Source organism: Chelonia mydas, chromosome 2, assembly GCF_015237465.2.
Source record: "Chelonia mydas isolate rCheMyd1 chromosome 2, rCheMyd1.pri.v2, whole genome shotgun sequence".
NCBI classification, from domain to species: Eukaryota; Metazoa; Chordata; order Testudines; family Cheloniidae; genus Chelonia; species Chelonia mydas.
Window position 1 is genome coordinate 47,506,849 of NC_057850.1, and position 21,414 is coordinate 47,528,262.

The 21,414-nt window shown below is 40.6% G+C and overlaps 1 protein-coding gene across 7 annotated transcripts in view; it reads right to left on the reverse strand.

Moving 5' to 3' along the window:
• Positions 1 to 21,414, reverse strand: part of WWP1 (WW domain containing E3 ubiquitin protein ligase 1) — a 163,543-nt gene that overhangs the window by 44,155 nt on the left and 97,974 nt on the right. For all 7 annotated transcript variants that reach the window (XM_043539395.1, XM_043539397.1, XM_037892339.2 and 4 more), the window contains 6 exons: positions 5,664 to 5,718; positions 5,503 to 5,587; positions 5,263 to 5,391; positions 3,080 to 3,152; positions 2,125 to 2,196; positions 1,363 to 1,451 (listed from right to left, as the gene is read on the reverse strand). In XM_043539395.1, coding sequence (XP_043395330.1) covers positions 1,363 to 1,451; positions 2,125 to 2,196; positions 3,080 to 3,152; positions 5,263 to 5,391; positions 5,503 to 5,587; positions 5,664 to 5,718 — 503 coding nt within the window. The remainder of the gene's footprint in view (positions 1 to 1,362; positions 1,452 to 2,124; positions 2,197 to 3,079; positions 3,153 to 5,262; positions 5,392 to 5,502; positions 5,588 to 5,663; positions 5,719 to 21,414) is intronic.

Consider the following 21,414-nt stretch of genomic DNA (forward strand, 5'->3'; position numbering starts at 1 on the left):
CTTGTTATTGGCAGTGCGGTTGTTGGTATGTCAGTCAAGGAGAGAATTTTGGGAATCGCAGTTTTGGTACTGTCTTCCCCTTGGAAGCTATCAGTGACCGTGATCTCACTGACAACAGGGCACTGACAGATATGAAGGGTCCCCATATGGGGGATAGGGAAGTGTCTCTATACTCAGGTCTGAAGCCAGTTTTAAAGCTTGCTCCATCATTAATAGCCTATACTCAATATCCTTGTTTTTATGGGCTCATCCCTTTAAAAAAGAGTGGATTTTACACGTGCTGGGAACGTGAGAATCTTCCAGGCAACAAGTTATTTATTGGAGGGAGGGATAGCTCAGTGGTTTGAGCATTGGCCTGCTAACCCCAGGGTTCTGAGTTCAATCTTTGAGGGGGCCATTTAGGGATCTGGGGCAAAAATTGGGGATTGGTCCTCCTTTGAGCAGGTGGTTGGACTAGATGACCTCCTGAAGTCCCTTTCAATCCTGATATTCTATGAGGGCAGCAACTATGCTGTAAGAAGCTTTGGGCCAGGTATGAAATCATTCTAAGTTAAGTCACAGTGCTAGTCACTAAAAGGGACTGCTTCTCGACAAGAGAAGTACCTGTTAAATCCTGATGAGGCCATCATCCCTGACAAGAAAAAGTTTTTCAAGCCCTCATTAGTGGAAAAAAAACCGAGAGAGAGAGTGTGCGTGTGTATGGTTTTTGTTGTTAGAAAAGGAAAGGGGAACACATGTTCCAATTATAAGGTACTAAACCTACTACTACTTGGAACTCACTACAAAGCTAAGGCACTAATACAAGGGGGAAAACACATACACAGTAAACAGGCATGCAGTAGACTCCATCTCTGGCCAAAGGCAGATGAGAAGGAATTGAGGGTGATTTGCTCACGTAGCCCTATAAAGCTTCAATCCAGAACATGAGGATGTGTAGGGAACACGTGCAGGCACTGCTACCAAAAATCTGCGATCAAAGGTGCACACGTGCTCCTAAAACGGAACACCCGTGGGGACACTAATCAAAGTAGTCATCCTGCTTGGCCCCTCAGAATGTTGGAAGAATTTTCCTGCCAGCCTCTAACAAACCTCTACAGAACACGTGCAAACTGCAATTTTTAGAGGCTTATAACTCAGCCTTATTTGGGTTGACTTTCAGAGAGACCATAAAAACCTCTTGGGTCCCAGGTTGACTTACTGAAAGTGGCTAAAAAGATTACCTAGGTCACAACAATAGAATATGCAAAGTGAGTGGGCCTCTTTCCACAAGTTACAACCCTATTTTGATAAGAGTGCAATCTTCTAATTTAAAAATAAAATCTACAAGTATTTGAAACAAGATTTATAAGGAATTTCCTTTACCTTGCCAAACCACCATAATCCAATCCTTCTTCACCTCTGAATATAACATATAATCGCCTCCTTAAGTCATAGGGTTTTAAAGCCATGATCTATGAAACAATTTTAAACACAAATTTAAAAAAATACAAAGGCTAATTTAATTTACTTTCAACCCATTAAACAAATTGATTGTTTCACATTCAGACTTATTATTATTAATTATATGCATTATGGTAACATCTAAGGACCCAGTTGGGGATCAGGACATTTTACCTTAAACAGAGGTACAAATATTCATTTAATAGCTTTGTTAAATGATTTTAGTTTACAAATTTTATATTGAACAGGGAAAGTATTGAACAAATTATTTCAATATATTAGGCAACTCCTCTTTAATGGGTAAGTATAATTTTGGCCCAAACTAATTGATATTTTTCCCTTTAATAATATTTTTCCTGATGCCTCTGAAGTGGTATTTTTGGTGGGATGAGAGGGAGCAGATTTAAACTGGGAATATTTTTTAGAACAGAAGACAGCATATTCATCTGTGAAGTATGGAATGCTATAGGTTAAGAATTGTAAATCCTAGTTAATGGTTTAATCTTTGAAGGGGAGAAGTTTAATGGTTTAATCTTTGAAGTAGTAGTTACGGTAGAACAATAGATTTTTAAAATCAAGATTTTCCCTATTAACGATTGCATAGTCATATAAACTAGAGCAGCATATTGTAACACTGTCTTACTTCAATGTACATATTTAATACAGCAGATATCATAGCCTTACTTGTTGGAAGGAATCCTCAAACAGTGTCTGTCTGGATACATTAATCTTTACATGGCTCGGCAATGCATTTGACTGTAAGAATAAAAACAACAACACATAAGTGGTAGCATACACTAAATGAACGCTGTGATGAGGTCTACAAATCCCATATAGTAAAGATGGGGTTAAGCAGCTGTGCTGATCCTAGGTGGCCCCAATCCCTGCTACATTCACATAGCATGCATGGATTGGAGGAGGCACTCAAAAGGAGACAAGACCAACTCATTAGGCATGCAAGCAGCAGAAGTGAACTGACCTACACTCAGAGCTCCTGGGAAGGAGCACTGTAGGAGCTCCTTCTGCCCGAGGCCAGGCTGTAGTCACTTTCCCAAACCCACAGAGAAGAGACTCAAGACATTCAGAAGGTCTGACATATCTTTGATTTCAATTATTTAATGTCTTTATTTTCTCCTTTGGGAAAGAGGGGACTGGTAGGAAATGATCCAGGGAGATAGCGAACAGCACTTTAGTGTGGAGAATGTAGCTGCCTATCACTGGGCCCTGGATCAGAACCCGGTGGAAAGAGTGGTCTTCTGTTTCCCCCACCAGCTGCTAGAGAATACAGAAGGCAGAAAGCCTACTCCTGAGACAGGAAATCTAGCCGAGAGAGTGCCTTGAAGACAGAAAGATTAGACTCCGACATCTCTATTCAGGAGAGGCCTAGACCCCCTCATCTAACCACCAGAGCCACCCATTGCTGAACTCTTTATATATCCCAAAAGAGGTGGACATAAATGCATGACCTGGCCAGAGGGCCAAGTTATGTGAGGGTTGAAGCAACTGTCAACAAAGGGTGCCAGGAAAAATGAGCAGGCTATGCCCAAACCCAGCCACAAGGGGGCGTCTAAGTCAGTGAAACCCCAGCACAAACACAAATTCAAATTTTCAAAGATAGATTTAATTACTACTACAGTACCTGACACAAGTAACGGAAATGAGCAAGTTTCCACCTAAAGCTACGTTCATAAGCAATTTGTGGACCTTTATTTCTGTAAAACAATATATTTGAAGTTTTAAATAAATACAACATATAACGAACAGTAAAATCAGCTCCCAGTATTTTAACCACTAGACCACCAGTTTGTGCATTTCAATAAAAAACCAATTCAAGCTCACAAGAAATGGCCACATAAAAAGACTAACATATACTCCAGTTTTATTATCTGGTGTTGGTTCAAAATCTCCCAGCCAACTTTCAAATGTAACCTAATTTTTGTAACCTGTTAACTCCTTGAATTAATGAAAGACCATCTACAATGTCATCAGAAGTCAGTCTTAACTCTTTATGTAAATTGCTGTTCAGAGCACTATCAACATGTGGGCGTCTATATTCACTGACCTATAAAAAAGTATTCATTGATCTGTAAATTGTTTTGAAACACTGGGTATCAAGAGTTACTTTGTTTAGCTACCAATATATTTGATATAGCAATATTTTAAGCTAAAAGAATACTTTATTACCAGTATTTGAATATTCTTTATTTTCTTCAAACTTTGTATTAATAATTATGATCTAGCTAATATTCAAATTTTACTGCTCTTCCCCAATCTATTTCTACTGCATTTATAGACATGGTATATGAACACTTGACAATAATTATATCAAATGAACAAAGTAGGGCTGTCAAACAATTAAAAAAATTAATCGCAATTAATTGTGAGATTAAAAAAATAGACACGATTAATTGCAGTGTTAATTTAATCACTGTTAAACAATAGATACCATTTATTTAAATCTTTTTTGGATGTTTGTCTACATTCTCAAATATATTGATTTCAGTTACAACACAGAATACAAGGTGTACAGTGCTCACTTTATATTATTTTTTATTATAAATATGTGCACTGTAAAAAAGATAAACAAAAGATATAGTATTTTTCAATTCACCTCATACAAGTACTGTATTGCAATCACTTTATTGTGAAAGTGTAATTTACAAATGTAGACTTCAGACAGCATGGTCCACATCTCGTCCCTCTCAGATTTTGAAAGGCACTTCAGATTCTTAAACCTTGGGTTGAGTGCTGTAGCTATCTTTAGAAATCTCCTATTGGTACCTTCTTTGCATTTTGTCAAATATGCAGTGAAAGTGTCCTTAAATCGAACAACATATGCTGGGTCATCATCCAAGACTGCTATAACATGAAATATATGGCAGAATGCAGGTAAAACACAGCAGGAGACATACAATTCTCCCCCAAGGAGTTCAGTCACAAATTTAATTAATGCATTATTTTTGTAAGGAGCATCATCAGCATGAAAGCATGTCCTCTGGAATGGTGGTCGAAGCACGAAGGGGCTTACGAATGGTTAGCATCCCTGGCACATAAATACCTTGCAACATCGGCTACATCAGTGCCATGCGAATACCTGTTCTCACTTTCAAGCGACAGTGTAAATAAGAAGCGAGCAGCATTATCTCCCATAAATGTAAACAAACTTGTTTGTCTGAGCAATTGGCTGAACAAGAATAGGACTGAGTGGACTTGTAGATTCTAAAGTTTCACATTGTTTTATTTTTGAGTGCAGTTACGTAAAAAAAAAAAATTCTACATTTGTAAGTTGCACCCACATGATAAAGAGATTGTACTACAGTACTTGTACGAGGAGAATTGAAAAATACAATTTCTTTGTTTATATTTTTACAGTGTAAAATTTGTAATAAAAATATAAAGTGAGCACTGTACACTTTTTCTGTGTTGTAACTGAAATAAATATATTTGAAAAAGTAGACAAACATCCAAAATATTTATGAATTTAAATTGATATTTTATTAAACAGTGCAATTAAAACAATTAATTGTGACGAATTTTTTTAATCTAGTTCATTTGTTTTGTGTTAATTGCTTGAGTTAACTGTGATTAATTGACAGCCCTAGAACAAAGTTATATCACTGAATGTTTCAATGAGAAAGGTAAGGTTGGTAGTTACATCTCCAAAATAGAAAATACATACAAGGCAGCAACTTGTACTGCACTTAATGTTGAGATCCCAGATAAAATATTAACCGTTCATTAATATGTGGAATACTATTCACTATTAAACAGTGAATAATCAACATCTTGTAAAAAAAAACAAACTATTAGCTGCTCACTTACACAGAGGATTTTCCAGTACGAGGATCATTGAAGGTTGTTGTCCTTGTGTTATGATCAACAAAATATCTGACACCTTCTCTAGTGTATCTGATTTCCCAGCCCTCAGGAAGTGGGTCCTCATTTTGTAAACTGTAAAACAATTGAAAAGAGTACACTTTTTTCACATGAAGAAACGTATAACAATGTTTAAGCATGATCATTTGATCTGCACACATCAATATAGACACTATATACACCAACCCTTGAGTTCGGGGGTCTTCCCACTGTGTTGTCTTGGTGTTGTGATTCACAAAGTACACCCTATCATTTGAATCCACTCTCCTTTCTGAAAAGAACAAAAATTATTAAACAACAAATTTCAGTTACAGTCACATTACTAAATTAATAGCTTATCATCTTACCCCAGCCTGGTGGTAAAGGCCCAAGTGGATCATTTTCTGCTGACAACATAGAAGCCTAGTTATAAAGAACAAACCAGACACACATTTATATTAAACAACAAATATAGATAAATAATTCTATCTAATGAAGATACTTTTTAAAATACACAAGTTATGTGTTCTGTCAATTCTTATAAACAAGATCATGTCTTTTTCTATAAAGATAGTCTCCACCAAAGAATCTACATATGAATTGCTTAGACTGTCCTCTCCAGCATCCCTTGAACAATAGTTTTGCTAACAACAGTATTGGAAAACGTAAGGTATAGTAACAGCTGAAGGATCTACATCAAAAATACGTTATCCTAATGCCCAAGGAAAATAAAAATTCAAAACTAAGTATACAGTATTAGTTTTTTTACATTACCCCTGGTAAGTAATACCATCTAACTAAATGAAGAATGAAGTATGTTATCAATCATTACAAAGTTCTTTTGATATTTTTCTCTTCATTGCCATTTGGATTTCAAAGCCATTTATCTTACTTGAAAGGACCTTTAAGCACATGAATAAACTCTTTAGACATACTAGTGTTTTAAAGTTAGTCAATCCTAAAATTTCTACACAACTGGCTTCAACCTTACATTTAAAACCATTAAATCAGGCACCATTTATGGCAAATGCATTTTTGATTGAGTTACTGATTCTTTATTTCGAGAATATGGTTCTTTGACGACACTATTTCAACACAAAATGTACATAACACTAAATTATAATAATTATTAAGCTATGTTAAGTAATATTGTAGTTTAGGCAAAACTAAAAAAAGTAAGGAGAATTTAAAGTTTTCTTTGTGTCCTTAGCTCTTTGTACTAAATTTATAGTTAGTCATTATAAAACATCTATAGTTTTCAACATCATTTATACCCTCTTAGATTTAAGACATTCTGTCAGTTATCTTGCTTTAATTTATATCAAAGTAAAATGAAAGTTCCATGTATCCTAACATCTTCAAAGTATTGTAATTTGCACACTGGTAAGAGGGGAAATGAAAGAGCAATTAAAATCATCTTTAATATAGTCAACTGCTTCCTTTAAGGCTTTGTACTAGGGATACTAAGTGCTTCAAAATATTATTATTAATAGTGTCAATGGAGGCCCTAATCAGCATGCAAATACTAGTCATACTTAAAAGGGCTTTAAGGTTACCGTGTACTATACTATCATCTTGTCTTATGGAACCATTACAAAAATATAGAAGAAATACTGAAACGGTTCTTTGTACAGTAGTGTCAAACCTCATAACAAGGCTCATAATAGAAATGTTCTCACAATCATTTCTTAACAGAATATGTCTAATCTTTACAGAAGTATCTTGGTGAGCTTACTGCTAAAAAGAAACACAAAACTAAGTTGTGGGAAAATGCATCCTTTGAAGAATATAGTAATTTTTACCTTTAAATTTTGTTTCTAGGTCTTAAATATATCAATCTGAATTGATGGAGTTACCCACTTTATGGTCTGTAAACGGGAAAGCAGGATTTGTGCCACCTTGGGTCACCATTACATAACCTTCCAACTGCTTGCCCATGTGACTCAGCTATAAATAAAAATGAGAGTGACACACCTTATGGTCACCTGTTTCTGAACTAAATCAGCCCCAACGGCCCCAACCCGTGCTATACACAGCCTTTTAAAATAGGTATTAAGCACAGTTCTCTTTCTTGTGGTTTGATCCATGTGCAAGCCAGTGGGAAGCACAAATGAGCTGAAGCATCCAAAAAACATGTGGTTGAGTTTGGATGTGGTTGGGTGTGTGGAGCACATTTTGACACGGGATCCTCAAGATAGGATTTTTTTATTTCCGCTGTACAAACGATGTAGTTTGCCTAGATTTGGGGCCATTGGCAGAACCATTTTGTGAACATGTTTCTTCCCTGAAGAACTGGACAAACACCCATGTTTCATTAAAATGGTTGTACTTACCCTATGCTAGCTACTATACAGAGCTATACCAAGGTTGTAACAAAATTTGTAACAACACTGGCTGTTGTTACTAGGCATATTAGTAATTGCACTGGCTACTGTTACTAACTGTTTTAGATCTGGACTAGATTGCAAACTTTAATAAATGGGTTTGAAAAATTAGATTAAACTCTCATATAGACAGGACCTAAAAGTGAAGAGAGGGCAATAGTCTCCAGACTGGTGGATCTGAGACTCTGAATCTTAATTCACAAGTGAAAAAAATTACTATTTCAGATCTTAAAATCCACCAATCCAGTCTGTATTCCAATCTGTTTGTATACACAATGAGATCTGTATACACAATGAGATTTTGAGGGATGGGAACCAATGTAGGAGTATCTACCACTTTATCTATCCAAAGGATCATATTACTGATAAAACTTCCCTACTAGTGCAAAGTATTGATACTAAGATCTCAAATCCACTTATTTTACAGATGGGGAAACCAAGACACAGAAATGTTAAAAATATTTTCCCACATTCACACAGTGAGCCAGAGGCAGAACAAGGACCAAAACATGTGAACCCTGACTCCTACTCTCTAACTGCTTACATATCTGGCTTCCAGACAACAAAATACTGCCTTTTCTGAGAGGGACATACACAAAATGATAGTTGTGTTGCTAAAGCGTTAGCTTTCCTAGAATGACTTGAGGAGTTTTAAGTGTCTTCTACCCCGACCATTAAAAATATAGCTCCTTCCTTATGATGACAGCCTTTCCCTTTATCTGTTTAGGTGAGAGAACAAATGTAAATTTATGCCCTGATAAGAACTGCTTGACTATTTAACAATTCTCTGAAGCAACAAGAGACTTTGCTTAATTACTTTATGATTTAGAGAACATGAGTGGTCACTTTATTTTTAGTCCCAAAATAAGGTTTTTCAGAAAGCATTAATCTAACAGAAACTGAATAAATTTAACTCTGGAGACAACTAATAACTAGAATTAGAATTGTTGATCCAATATATCCTAAATGTAAAAGTGCTGAAAAGGATGAACAATACCCTAAGAACTGGATGTATGACTGGCATCAGTAAACTGAAAAAGGCCCTCATTTTCTTGGCTAAGACCACCTTAAGTTTCTGAATTTTGAGAAACACTGCTAATGTACTTATTATCTGGTGAAAACTGTATTTGCCACCAAGGTGTCACAAAAGATCTTATAAAAGTAACTTCTGTGACCAAGAAAGGACAATCTTTAGTACAAAATCAAGTTGAGAATTTTTTTAAAAACTGCAACACCGTGGCCACCAGGTCTTGAACAGAGATAACTGTAACTATACATAGTAACAGGCTTCAGAGTAGCAGCCGTGTTAGTCTGTATTCGCAAAAAGAAAAGGAGGACTTGTGGCACCTTAGAGACTAACAAATTTATTTGAGCATAAGCTTTCGTGAGCTACAGCTCACTTCATCGGATGCTGTAGCTCACGAAAGCTTATGCTCAAATAAATTTGTTAGTCTCTAAGGTGCCACAAGTCCTCCTTTTCTTTTTATATAATCACAATCATCCGGTCAGACAACAATTCCAGTATGATGGTGAGAGTAAAGGAGAACAGTTGGCAACGGATATAAAACATGCCAAAAATTAGACATCAAAAGGTGATTGAGAGGTCCACAGAGTCTTCTGAATCAACGGATAGTAGAATCTAGGATTTATGGTTGATATACTTTATCAACAGAAAGAGGTGATTCTGCAGATGAAAATGTTGAGCCAATTAAGGTATAAAACAACTTTGATCCGATTTAGCAACAATCCTAAATCCTTTCAAATATTTAGATAAGACTTTCTGAATTGTTCTTACAGATACCAAGGGTTGAACTGTCTAAATCATGAAATATTCTTTGCAGGGACACTGTGACTCTTCACCTAGTCAAGTGCTGCTATTTTCATCCAGGGTTGTTGTTTTTTTACGAGTCATGTTAGAAACATGTTAGGCAACATGTTTTAACAAACACATTGTTAAACATCACTTGGCACGCAGTACAGAGTAAGTATAGTGTTTAAAAATCCATTAGTTGGTCATTGTCAACCTAACACATTTTTAAATACAACAGTCTACTCTACACTGGGTGCAAAGTAGTGTAACTTGCATTTCTAACATGGCTCATTTAACCAGTGTAGACAAACAGCAAGATGCACAGATACAGATTGAGATAGTTTTTCTATTTTCTGACTGCATCTTTGAGTGCACAATGTTGAAGTGAGCAAACTACATCTAATGAAGAACTGGATTGTCCAAGAACATTCAATGGCAGCTGAACTGTAAAACAGAAGTTAAATGGATTAAGAGGTATTCTGAAGACCAGTAAGACAAATATGCAAAAACAAACAAGGAATTCTTTAAGTATGTCAGAAGCAGGAAGCTGCAAAAGAATCAGTGGTTCTTTAGACTACAAAGGTATGAAGGGAACAATTAAGGAGAATAAAGAACACTGAAGAGAAGTGAAGCCCCTGTTCCTGCAAAAGTGTGTTTAACTTTATAACATGAATGAAGTTAATGCAATTACTCACATGCATAAAAAATTAAGCATATGACCTTGCAGAATGAGGGCCTAAATGATTACTTTCCCTAGATCTCCTCTTTTTAGGTAATAAAGAGGAGACACGATCAGAGATTAAGATGTTTGTAAAAAGACATGCTGGAACAAACTGATGATACAAAACCACTACACATCTCCAGACTGGATGGCATGTACGCAGCCAAGATTTTTGAAGGAACATAAGAATGAAGTGTCTGAGCTGATAATGAAAACACGCAACCTCTCCTTAAAATCAGCTACAAAACTGGAGGAGCAAATATTGTAAATAGCTTTAAAAAGGCACTAAAGATGATCCTGGAAGTTACAAATTAGAGACTTTATTTCAGTTCAAGGCAAAATAGGTGAAATGATAAACAGAGCCTTAAAACATCTATGACACAGACAAACCAACATAGCTTGTGTAAAAGAAAACTGTGCATCTCCTGCCCGTGCTTCTAACTAACGTATATAATTATGTATATATCATAATGTATATCATAGTTCTCCATTATCTACTATTTTGTTAATTGTCTCAAACAATTAACAGACTGGGGAGGCACAATTTTCTTTCACAGAAGCTGCATTGGGTTGTCTTTTTTGTTATTTTTTATATCATTTTTTGTTATAGAGATGTTGTAATAATTCCAAAACCAACCATTACAAACCCAGCAAATTCAGTTAAGCTTACATTTAAAAGAAATCCAAACCTGTTAAGCTAAGAAATGCAGCGTTAAGGCACCTAAACCACCTTAACTCTGGTCTATACTAATGTTATGCAATAACCATACGATTATGACTAACACATGTTAGTGTTAGTGGTCCCAGAATAGAGTAAACTGATTTTTTTTTATGAGACTTATTTTTTCTTCTCATGGTATCACTACAGGGAGGAGTTAAAATTGTTTGGTTACCCTGACTGCACTTCTTATCTTAAGATGATGTCGTTTTGGCCACTCAGGTCAACAGGCAGGTTCTTTTACCACTAAGGGAGAGCTAATCCAATCCTTTGGGTAACAAAATCCACCATCAAACATCTCACTTCAGCTTTTCTATAATTTATCTGCAAATAGCTTCCTCTTCCTTTCAGAGGCAAACTCAGAGCACTAAATTGTTCTAATCTGTATGCAGATTAATTGTAGTTACTCTGTAATAGAAAAACATACAGCAGCGCTGTAGCCAACAAATGCGTTCTCCTTAATATTTGTTTCTTGTTTTATCATCATTCTTCAATGTATTTGTTTTACTATTAATGGGAACTGTAGCTAATGCAACTGAACTATCCACCAAACATGACAAATATATGGAAAGCAGTTGTAAAGAGAAGCAAGTAAGCCATCAAACACCCAATTTCTCTTTCCTTTTTGAATACTGGTGTCTGACTGACCGATCATAAAGTGGGTCACCAAATTAGGACTGGTGAATATAAGGTGAGAGAGGATACATTGTAACAGTTGCCTAATGCATTCTGAAGAGAAAAAAGTAAACATGTTTCAAGTTGGCCTGAAAATCAGTGATAATGGTAAAAGGTATCATTAAAGCAAAGGCAGGACATATTTTAGATGAAGGTGGTATAATTCCATGAACACAGAGCACAAATATTGTACTTTGATTAGTAAACAGAAAAGTGCAATTACATATAATTATACTGTTTTACTATTTCTGTTTTAAGAAATACTTGCACCTGTTATAAAAATTTGAAATACATTGTACTTACAACAGACAATCCTGCCAACTTAACATTTTCTACATTTCTCTTCTCTCTCTTTTTTTGAGCACTAAGATTAATGGCTTTCAAACAGTATCTTTGTTTCCTAAGAGTGCATCAGTATTTTTAATTATATACTACTTGAAATCATAATTATGCTGATCACATTTTGGTATTATAAACAATGATTTTTGCCTCAGAAGGACCCCTAGAACCTATTAACTCTTAAGGATTCTGCATATAAGCAGACATCTTTAGCAATAAAGAATACAGAGGAAAAAGTGATAAATGAACATATTCGTTTGAAAATAGAATGTTTTTTCAAAGTGTCTCAAAGCATCAGCTGCTATTAGGATCATGAGAGGGAAAAATTACTGGCTGTATATTTCAGCTTCTCTGATATATTGCAGGATTCTCATTCCTGAGACTCCACAGCTCTCATAGCACAAAACAAGCAGAACACCCCAAGTTCTTAAGATATTTTGGTACCTAAGTACATCCTTAGCATAGGAAAGTACCAGATCACTCCCTTAGAGATGGCTGCACTTCAAGAAAGACTGAAAAAAGAATGGGGTCCTTTTCCTTAAACGGGGGATGAGCAAAAGAGGACACGATAAAAAAATATACGAAATAAGGAATGGTTACTTACCTTATGCAGGAACTGGAATTCTTCTAGATGCATATTCCTCTGGGTGCTCTATTTCAAGAGAGCACGTGCCCCATGTGCCTTCAATTCGATTTTTTGGTAACAGCGCCCATATGGCCCACACAGGAGCCCTACACATCCTTATGCCCCGCACTGAGACTATATAGGGCTATATGGGCGAACCACCCTCAGTTCCTTCTCCACCGCATAGCCCCAGAGAGGAAATTCTGAAGAAGAGGGGAAAGAGAGTGGGTAATGGAGTAGCCATAGGGACACACATCTCAAAACTCCAGTTACTGCACAAGGTGAGTAACCTCTCGTTCTTCAAGTAGTGTTTCGCTGGATACTCACTTCAGGTAATTACGAAGCATTATCCCCAGCTGGAAAGAGGATCTTCAGCGTCGAGTCCAAGACTAAAGACAAGACTACATTTCTAAGGGCAGCATCCAATCTAGAAGACCGGACCACCGCAAGTTTGGACCAAGCTGGGAGTGGGGTGAGAAAACAAAAATTCTGTCCCTTTGGCTGGCACAAAGTAACACTTCTCCGTCCTCTTGTGGGTGGGAATGCAAGTGGACAGTTTGGCACACCCCTAACTGTCTCCAATATGGCTTCATTAACAGGAACCAATTCAAGATACATCTGTAGTTCTCCAGAAACTCTGTGAAGGTGGTCCTGGAACTGTCTGAAGTCATCAGGGGGAGACGGAGACATAGGATTCTCCATTTCGTTTGGAGATGAAGATGGCAGTCTTACTGGTTACTGCAGAACTGCCAGATCCATGTGTAATGTACCTCCTCCACTGTAGGATCCAGGGGTAGATCTGAGTGTCCCTTAAAAGAGGAGGCAAGGGATGACTCCTTAGCAGATCAGACCAACTCTGCAGGGAGGTGCTGGTCCCCACAATCCCAATATAGCCAGTAAGAGGGATCAACAGGTGGTTGTAGAGGCCTCCAAGGAATGGAGTACCAATAGCTCTGAGCTAGATGAGGCAGAGGTTAATCCCAAACTGATGTAGGTCTTTTGGGTGTTGGAGGATATGTAGGATGGGGTTCATCAGCTGGTTCAGAATCTCCTTATGAAGAGAAGGCCGATTCCGGCTCCAGGGGCAGTACTGTTGGTGCCTCTGGAGGAGAGTTGACAAAGACACTGTGTGCTGCTTCTGCCCAATCCAGAGGTCGTCTCCCTTGATGGTGTTATCTCTCTGGAAACAGAGAGGCCTGATGGAGGGAATTCCGGATCCAGAAAAGCGAAAACATCCTGTGGAACAGCAACAGATTTAGATCTCCCCAGTGAGAGAAAGGTTCTACTTATCTGAGCTGCTGGAATCAGAGCAGATTGTGTAGCTGCCAAGGAAGACCGTGCCATGGATAGGAGAAGTTGACCGTGATCAGTCTTTGTCACTGTTGGCATATCCTGGAGTTTAGGAAGTAATGCAAATGATGGTACTGATGGATAGTGGCTGGGTACTGATGTAGCCCAATGCTTTTGGGCTTTATTGTCATGTCTCTGGGACTTAAGGACATTCTAAGTCCTCACACACCAAACTGATGGGCTTGCTCGAGATGAATTTGACTTCTCCGAAGTGAATTTAGAGCAAGACTTAGTCTCATGCTTATGAGAGTCCTTCCTAGATTTCCGACAAGATCCCACTGGGAGGGATCTGTGAGGGTAGATTCTCCTGCACCAGAGGTGGACTTTACAGCAGTAGGTGCACTCCTTGTTGAATCAGGCCGATGTATGAGAGGGAAGGGGTTTCCCTGGCCAGGGTCTAATTGAGGCCTCATGGCCTTTTCCATGAGGTATTTCTGGAGATGAAGTTCCCACCCTTCTCAGGTACGGCTGGGGAACTATTGGCAGATACTGCACCTCACCATGATGTGGGCTTCCCCAAGGCAGTACAGGCAGAGCTGGTGGTCATTGCTAACTGACAAGGATCACGGGCAGGAAACAAAGTGTTTGAAGCCCAGAGTCCTGGGCATAGTTCAGTACTCGAACAGGGAATGGGTGTTTCCCCAGACAGAGTACACAAACCGCTAAAATTATTTACAAAGCTAAATCTAAATCTTATTTTGTAGGCTGAAGCTACAGACATTGGAGGTTCTCATCCAAATTGTGTGGCAGTGAAAAGGAACTAGAGAGATTGTCAGTCCACCCTGCCCTTTATCCCTGGATGGAGGCACAAGGTGAGCCAGGGTACACACACAGGCCAGCAGACACTACTTTAAAATTCTCTGGCTCTGGACGTGTGCGTAAACCCACAGTGGAATACAATAGGATTCCCACAATGACAGGTGGGAGAGCGTTACACTGAGATGTGAGAGACTGAGGAAAGGTCCTCTTCAACATCAAAAGGGGCATCTCCACCAGAAAACGATGGAGAATCAGGAGGTACCAAGGAGAGGGTCTGTGACCGTGTAGATCTCAGTACCAAGAGGTGCTCAGTACCCATCAAGAGAGGAGACTTCAGCTCACCCAACACAAACAAGTCTCTGGAATATCTAAATTCCTATGGTATCTGATGAACTAATGGTACTGCAGGTAAGGCTCTACTTAGGTAGGTCCCTTGCAGTGGAATTTGATGGTACCAATGCTGCTGACTGCTTCAAAGTGATTGTTTGCTGAGGTGTATGGTTGGATTTTTGCAGTACTGAAGGAATCAATGTTGGGTACCGAAAAAGGTGGTGGGAGGTCCATTGACACCTACCTGCTAGAAGTAGGCTGTTTCTCCCAGCTGCTCTGATCATGCTTTGATAGTACTGAAGCATGCTTTGGGTCACGACCCCTAGAGGAGCTCAGAGTCTTAGGAGCATGGAGTCTTAACACTACCCAGACTGGTACCTGAGTGCTGGAACACTGTTAATCTTTCCAGAGATTGAGATCTTTTAGATGTAGGTTATTTATGAGAACTAGAACTCCTCTTCATAGAGAGCTTTCCCAGAACCTTCCAACTTCTTCCCTGAAGGTTTGGGTGACTGCAATGCCAAGGCAGATCAAGCATCGTGCTCAGAGACTGATATATGGCAGTGGGTTGGGAGGGGAGAGCCACCTGACCTGAATCCGAGGCCAGGAAAAGAGATCATTTCATCACAGGAGTTTGAGCTTACTTGCCTGGTTTTTCCTTGCCCTGCTCTTAATGACTGAGAATAATTGCAATTCTGAGGGGGGGGTGTGTTCCTCAGGCAACAAATGCACTCAAAATGACCATTGCTGACTGGGATACCCTCCCACCAAGTAAAGCAATGTTTGAATTCTAGTGATCCTGGCAAACCCACTCAACAGAGCAGAGAACCGCTCCAAAGGAAGTAGGGGGGGAAATAAAGAGGACAAGTAACAATCCTCTTTAGAGAAAACAAAAAATTTAACTAAACTAAACTATATTAAACACTAAACTAACTAACAACTAACTAAAGGCTAGCCGAGGCAAGCATGACCAATTGAAATGGGGATGCTGAATGCTCTGTCTGAGGCCAAGGCAACTGAGAAGGAACTGAGTGAGGGCGGCTCACCTGTGCAGTCCTACAGAGTCTAGATACAGGGCAGGGGGATGTGTAGAGTGCACGCATGGTCCAAGAGGGCACTGCTACCAAAAATCTGTGATTGAAGGCACATATTCACCTAAAATGAAACACTCACAGAGACTCTACAGGTGTAGAGAAGGTAGAGAGGGAGCTTCTGTTCTCCCTGCTGTTAGTATATAAACCTGTTTGTTATCCTGGGGATAGAATTTTGGGTTTGATTTTTGATTCTCTTATATCCTTACTAATATTTGTGAACAAAGACACTGTGTGTTGCTTCTGCCCAGTCAGACGGGTTTGTTAGTATAATGAGAAAAGATAGGGATAGAGCTAAAGTATTACTGTGTATGGTGGGAGTGTAATATATGAGCATACACTGGAAGGCTACCTGGCTCCTCTCTAGCCAAGATCAAGCAACCACTAGGGAGGGGCAACGTGGGGAAGGTATAAGAAACAGTACAAGCCAAAGAAATGCCCATCTCTGACCCAAGCACAACATCACTCCTTACCCGCCCATGGGATACAAAAGAGGCAGTACAAAGCCCTCATCCTCATGACCCTCCAAAACGGAACATGATCATAAATTGTAAGGGGTGGGATCAAGGGTGTGCACTACAGCATAATTATGCCTGCTAAGAACGAGGAGTGGGGAACGGAACACTGGGAAAAGGCTCTGTGGTGTCAGAGCTATGGATATGCTTGCTTGAAACTAACTCCAATAAACATTACATTGCCTGCACTTTGGACTTCTGGTACTCTGCTTTCTGTCTGGGTGACAAGAACGATGGGAAGCAGTGAAGGGAAAAGTCCTTAACACCTGTCTCACCACATAAGAACAAGTCTGATCCACTATGGGAATACCCATGTTAACCAATGGCCTTAGAATATTCCAGTCAATATCTGAGTTAGCAGGAACTACAGGTTCCTTAAAGAAAAACTGGACATTTGGTTCTCACAAAGGGACTTATGCTACTAAGCCAGAGTGCCCTTGGGACCAACCTTCAATGTGAAAGCAAGGTTTAAGTACAATGTTCCTTTCCCTACACCACAGGTAGGGCCCAGAGGATGGGACTCAGGTACAAAGAATACAGGATGACTATCAAATCTTTCACTTTCTCTCAAGAGGCCTCCATCTCTTCCTGAAAAAGGTTATCCTTCTGTAGAGTAGGTGCTCAAGTTCTTCTTTTTAACCTTCTGTCAGAAGCTAGAGGCCTGCAGACAAGCTCTGCTCTTACCACTATCTCTCCTGCATCAAAGGCCACGTACACCTAATGCTGGGACAGGCCCACACACCTTTCCTCTACACATTTAGGTTCATGATACTTGTCATGGGGAAGGAATCTGACGAGACCAAAGGCCTATTTTCCCTAAGGCTATACCTGCTCTTTGACCTGGCAGGTCACGACATTAATGGCTCCAAGCCATTGACTGGTAACCTCTTAGTACAAATGAATTCTAGCATCAGAGTTCAAGTTCTGGGGCACAATACTGTGTGTTTCCTTAGTCTTCCCTCTGGCCACATCCAAAGCTAGCATGACCACCAAGCTCATAACAACATAAGAGCGGCCATACTGGGTCAGACCAAAGGTCCATCAAGCCCAGTATCCTGTCCTCTGACAGTGGCCAATGGCAGATGCCCCAAAGGGAATGATCCGACAGGTTATCATCAAGTGATCCATGCCCTGTCACCCAATCCCAGCTTCTGGCAAACAGAGGCTAGGGACACCATTCCTGCCCATCCTGGCTAATAGCCATTGATGGACCTATCGTCCATAAATCTATCTAGCTCCCTTTTGAACCCCCTGGTTCACATGGGAAAGTAGTGGATGACCTTGAAAAGAATGAAACTTTTCCTGAAAAATCTCAGAGACAGGACAGATGAGGTGTCCTGATATATCTTCACGAAATGGTCTGAAATAGGGTGCAAAGGTGCAGAAACCTTCTGAGAGCAATTGTGATCTGTGTAGATTGCTGGAGTGACACTATTTCAAAATCTGCCAATTTAGTCAGCTTTTAAAGAAGTTAGGGGGAAACAGAAATATATTAGGCATCAGAAGACTCACCCAGTTCATCCCAGTCCAAACAACAGCCATCTCCCTGATCACCACCCTGCACCCATTCAGGTGACAATTGATTAGAGTGCCAGAAGCTTCAAGACAGTGTCTCAGAAGGTGTCAGCCCTGGTTGCACTAAGAACTTAGGCACAAGATACCAGGAATACCAGCACCAGGGCCAATGTTTTGTACATCAACAGAGCAAAACGCACTCCAACTGTGTTGAGAAGTCTGTTAAGTGTCAAAGATGATACTGCATCCCTCAAGACAGTCTTGGAGATAACCTGGGGCAACTTGGCAAGGTCCCTGAATAAACATTGCAGAGAGTCACACTGGTTCTGTCTCCTAATCCTAAAAGCTAAACAGAGCAAAAAAACCAGAGGCTTTGATGCAGAGCAGCCAGGAGTCAAGGGCGTCACAAGAGATGCATCTTTCTATGCCTATTCCTGACTCTTCTTATGTGGTGCCTCATTAGGCAAACTGGGGCTGAGTACAGTCAACTTTAAGTGCATAGTTGAATCCTCTGTTTCAGACAGGATGTCATAGGATGCTTTCGTGATGAAAGCTAACCCAGTGAGTTCAGAGCAAAGCTGTACTATTGCAGGAAGTGTCAACCCTGAATCCCAGTGCTCAGAGGCTGAAATTGGCTCAGACTTACACTTCAGTGATTTCTCCTTTGAAGCATCCAGTGCATCCTCAAACAGAGACAATGTGTAACTCTTGATGGTGTGGGGACAATATTTAAATGTTGGGGGTGGGGGCAATGTGACCATCTCACGTGTTGCCTCTGAGCTGAAGAGTAGCAGCAGAGTCTTGAGCACCAAGGCAGCAGTGAGCAAGTGCCTCGGGGAGCATCTCATGGCAGCCGGGCCCCACGGGCAGTGACCTGCTCTAGGGGGTGTTGCCAGCCAGCGCCGGGCTCCTTTGGGGACGAGGCACGAGCATGTCAGGGGCGTGGCTCTGACCTGTGTCGCCCACCCTGCCTAGGGAACACCCAGCGATGCACCCCACAATTTGAAAACCTCTGTGGTAAATGGAAGGCAGAAATTTGGGGAGGTACATGACCCTGTGTCCCCACCACACACACACACACAGAGCGCCTCTGGCCTCCTACCAACCTTATGAGGGTCTCCTAGAGGGGTCCCTCAGTAAGAGTCTGGACATGATCCCTGTAATATTTATCATAGAATCATAGAATATCAGGGTTGGAAGGGACCTCAGGAGGTCATCTAGTCCAACCCCCTGCTCAAAGCAGGACCAATCCCCAATCAAATCATCCCAGCCAGGGCTTTGTCAAGCCTGACCTTAAAAACTTCCAAGGAAGGAGATTCTACCACCTCCCTAGGTAACGCATTCCAGTGTTTCACCACCCTCCTAGTGAAAAAGTTTTTCCTAATATCCAACCTAAACCTCCCCCACTGCAACTTGAGACCATTACTCCTTGTCCTGTCCTCTTCTACCACTGAGAATAGTCTAGAACCATCCTCTCTGGAACCACCTCTCAGGTAGTTGAAAGCAGCTATCAAATCCCCCCTCATTCTTCTCTTCTGCAGACTAAACAATCCCAGTTCCCTCAGCCTCTCCTCATAAGTCATGTGTTCCAGACCCCTAATCATTTTTGTTGCCCTTCGCTGGACTCTCTCCAATTTATCCACGTCCTTCTTGTAGTGTGGGGCCCAAAACTGGACACAGTACTCCAGATGAGGCCTCACCAATGTCGAATAGAGGGGAACGATCACGTCCCTTGATCTGCTTGCTATGCCCCTACTTATACATCCCAAAATGCCATTGGCCTTCTTGGCAACAAGGGCACACTGCTGACTCATATCCAGCTTCTCGTCTACTGTAACCCCTAGGTCCTTTTCCGCAGAACTGCTGCCTAGCCATTCGGTCCCTAGTCTGTAGCTGTGCATTGGGTTCTTCCGTCCTAAGTGCAGGACCCTGCACTTACCCTTATTGAACCGCATCAGGTTTCTTTTGGCCCAATCCTCCAATTTGTCTAGGTCCCTCTGTATCCTATCCCTGCCCTCCAGCGTATCTACCACTCCTCCCAGTTTAGTATCATCCGCAAATTTGCTGAGAGTGCAATCCACACCATCCTCCAGATCATTTATGAAGATATTGAACAAAACTGGCCCCAGGACCGACCCCTGGGGCACTCCACTTGACACCGGCTGCCAACTAGACATGGAGCCATTGATCACTACCCGTTGAGCCCAACAATCTAGCCAACTTTCTACCCACCGTATAGTGCATTCATCCAGCCCGTACTTCTTTAACTTGCTGACAAGAATACTGTGGGAGACCGTGTCAAAAGCTTTGCTAAAGTCAAGAAACAATACATCCACTGCTTTCCCTTCATCCACAGAATCAGTAATCTCATCATAGAAGGCGATTAGATTAGTCAGGCATGACCTTCCCTTGGTGAATCCATGCTGACTGTTCCTGATCACTTTTCTCTCGTGTAAGTGCTTCAGGATTGATTCCTTGAGGACCTGCTCCATGATTTTTCCAGGGACTGAGGTGAGGCTGACTGGCCTGTAGTTCCCAGGATCCTCCTTCTTCCCTTTTTTAAAGATTGGCACTACATTAGCCTTTTTCCAGTCATCTGGGACTTCCCCCATTTGCCACGAGTTTTCAAAGATAATGGCCAACGGCTCTGCAATCACATTCGCCAATTCCTTTAGCACTCTCGGATGCAACTCGTCCGGCCCCATGGACTTGTGCACGTCCAGCTTTTCTAAATAGTCCCTAACCACCTCTTTCTCCACAGAGGGCTGGCCATCTACTCCCCATGTTGCGATGCCCAGCGCAGCAGTCTGGGAGCTGTCCTTGTTAGTGAAGACAGAGGCAAAAAAAGCATTGAGCACATTAGCTTTTTCCACATCCTCTGTCACTAGGTTGCCTCCCTCATTCAGTAAGGGGCCCACACTTTCCTTGGCTTTCTTCTTGTTGCTAACATACCTGAAGAAACCCTTCTTGTTACACTTAACATCTCTTGCTAGCTGCAACTCCAGGTGTGATTTGGCCTTCCTGATATCACTCCTGCATGCCCAAGCAATATTTTTATACTCATCCCTGGTCATTTGTCCGATCTTCCACTTCTTGTAAGCTTCTTTTTTGTATTTAAGATCAGCAAGGATTTCATTGTTAAGCCAAGCTGGTCACCTGCCATATTTACTATTCTTTCGACTCATCGGGATGGTTTGTCCCTGTAACCTCAACAGGGATTCCTTGAAATACAGCCAGCTCTCCTGGACTCCTTTCCCCTTCATGTTAGTCCCCCAGGGGATCCTACC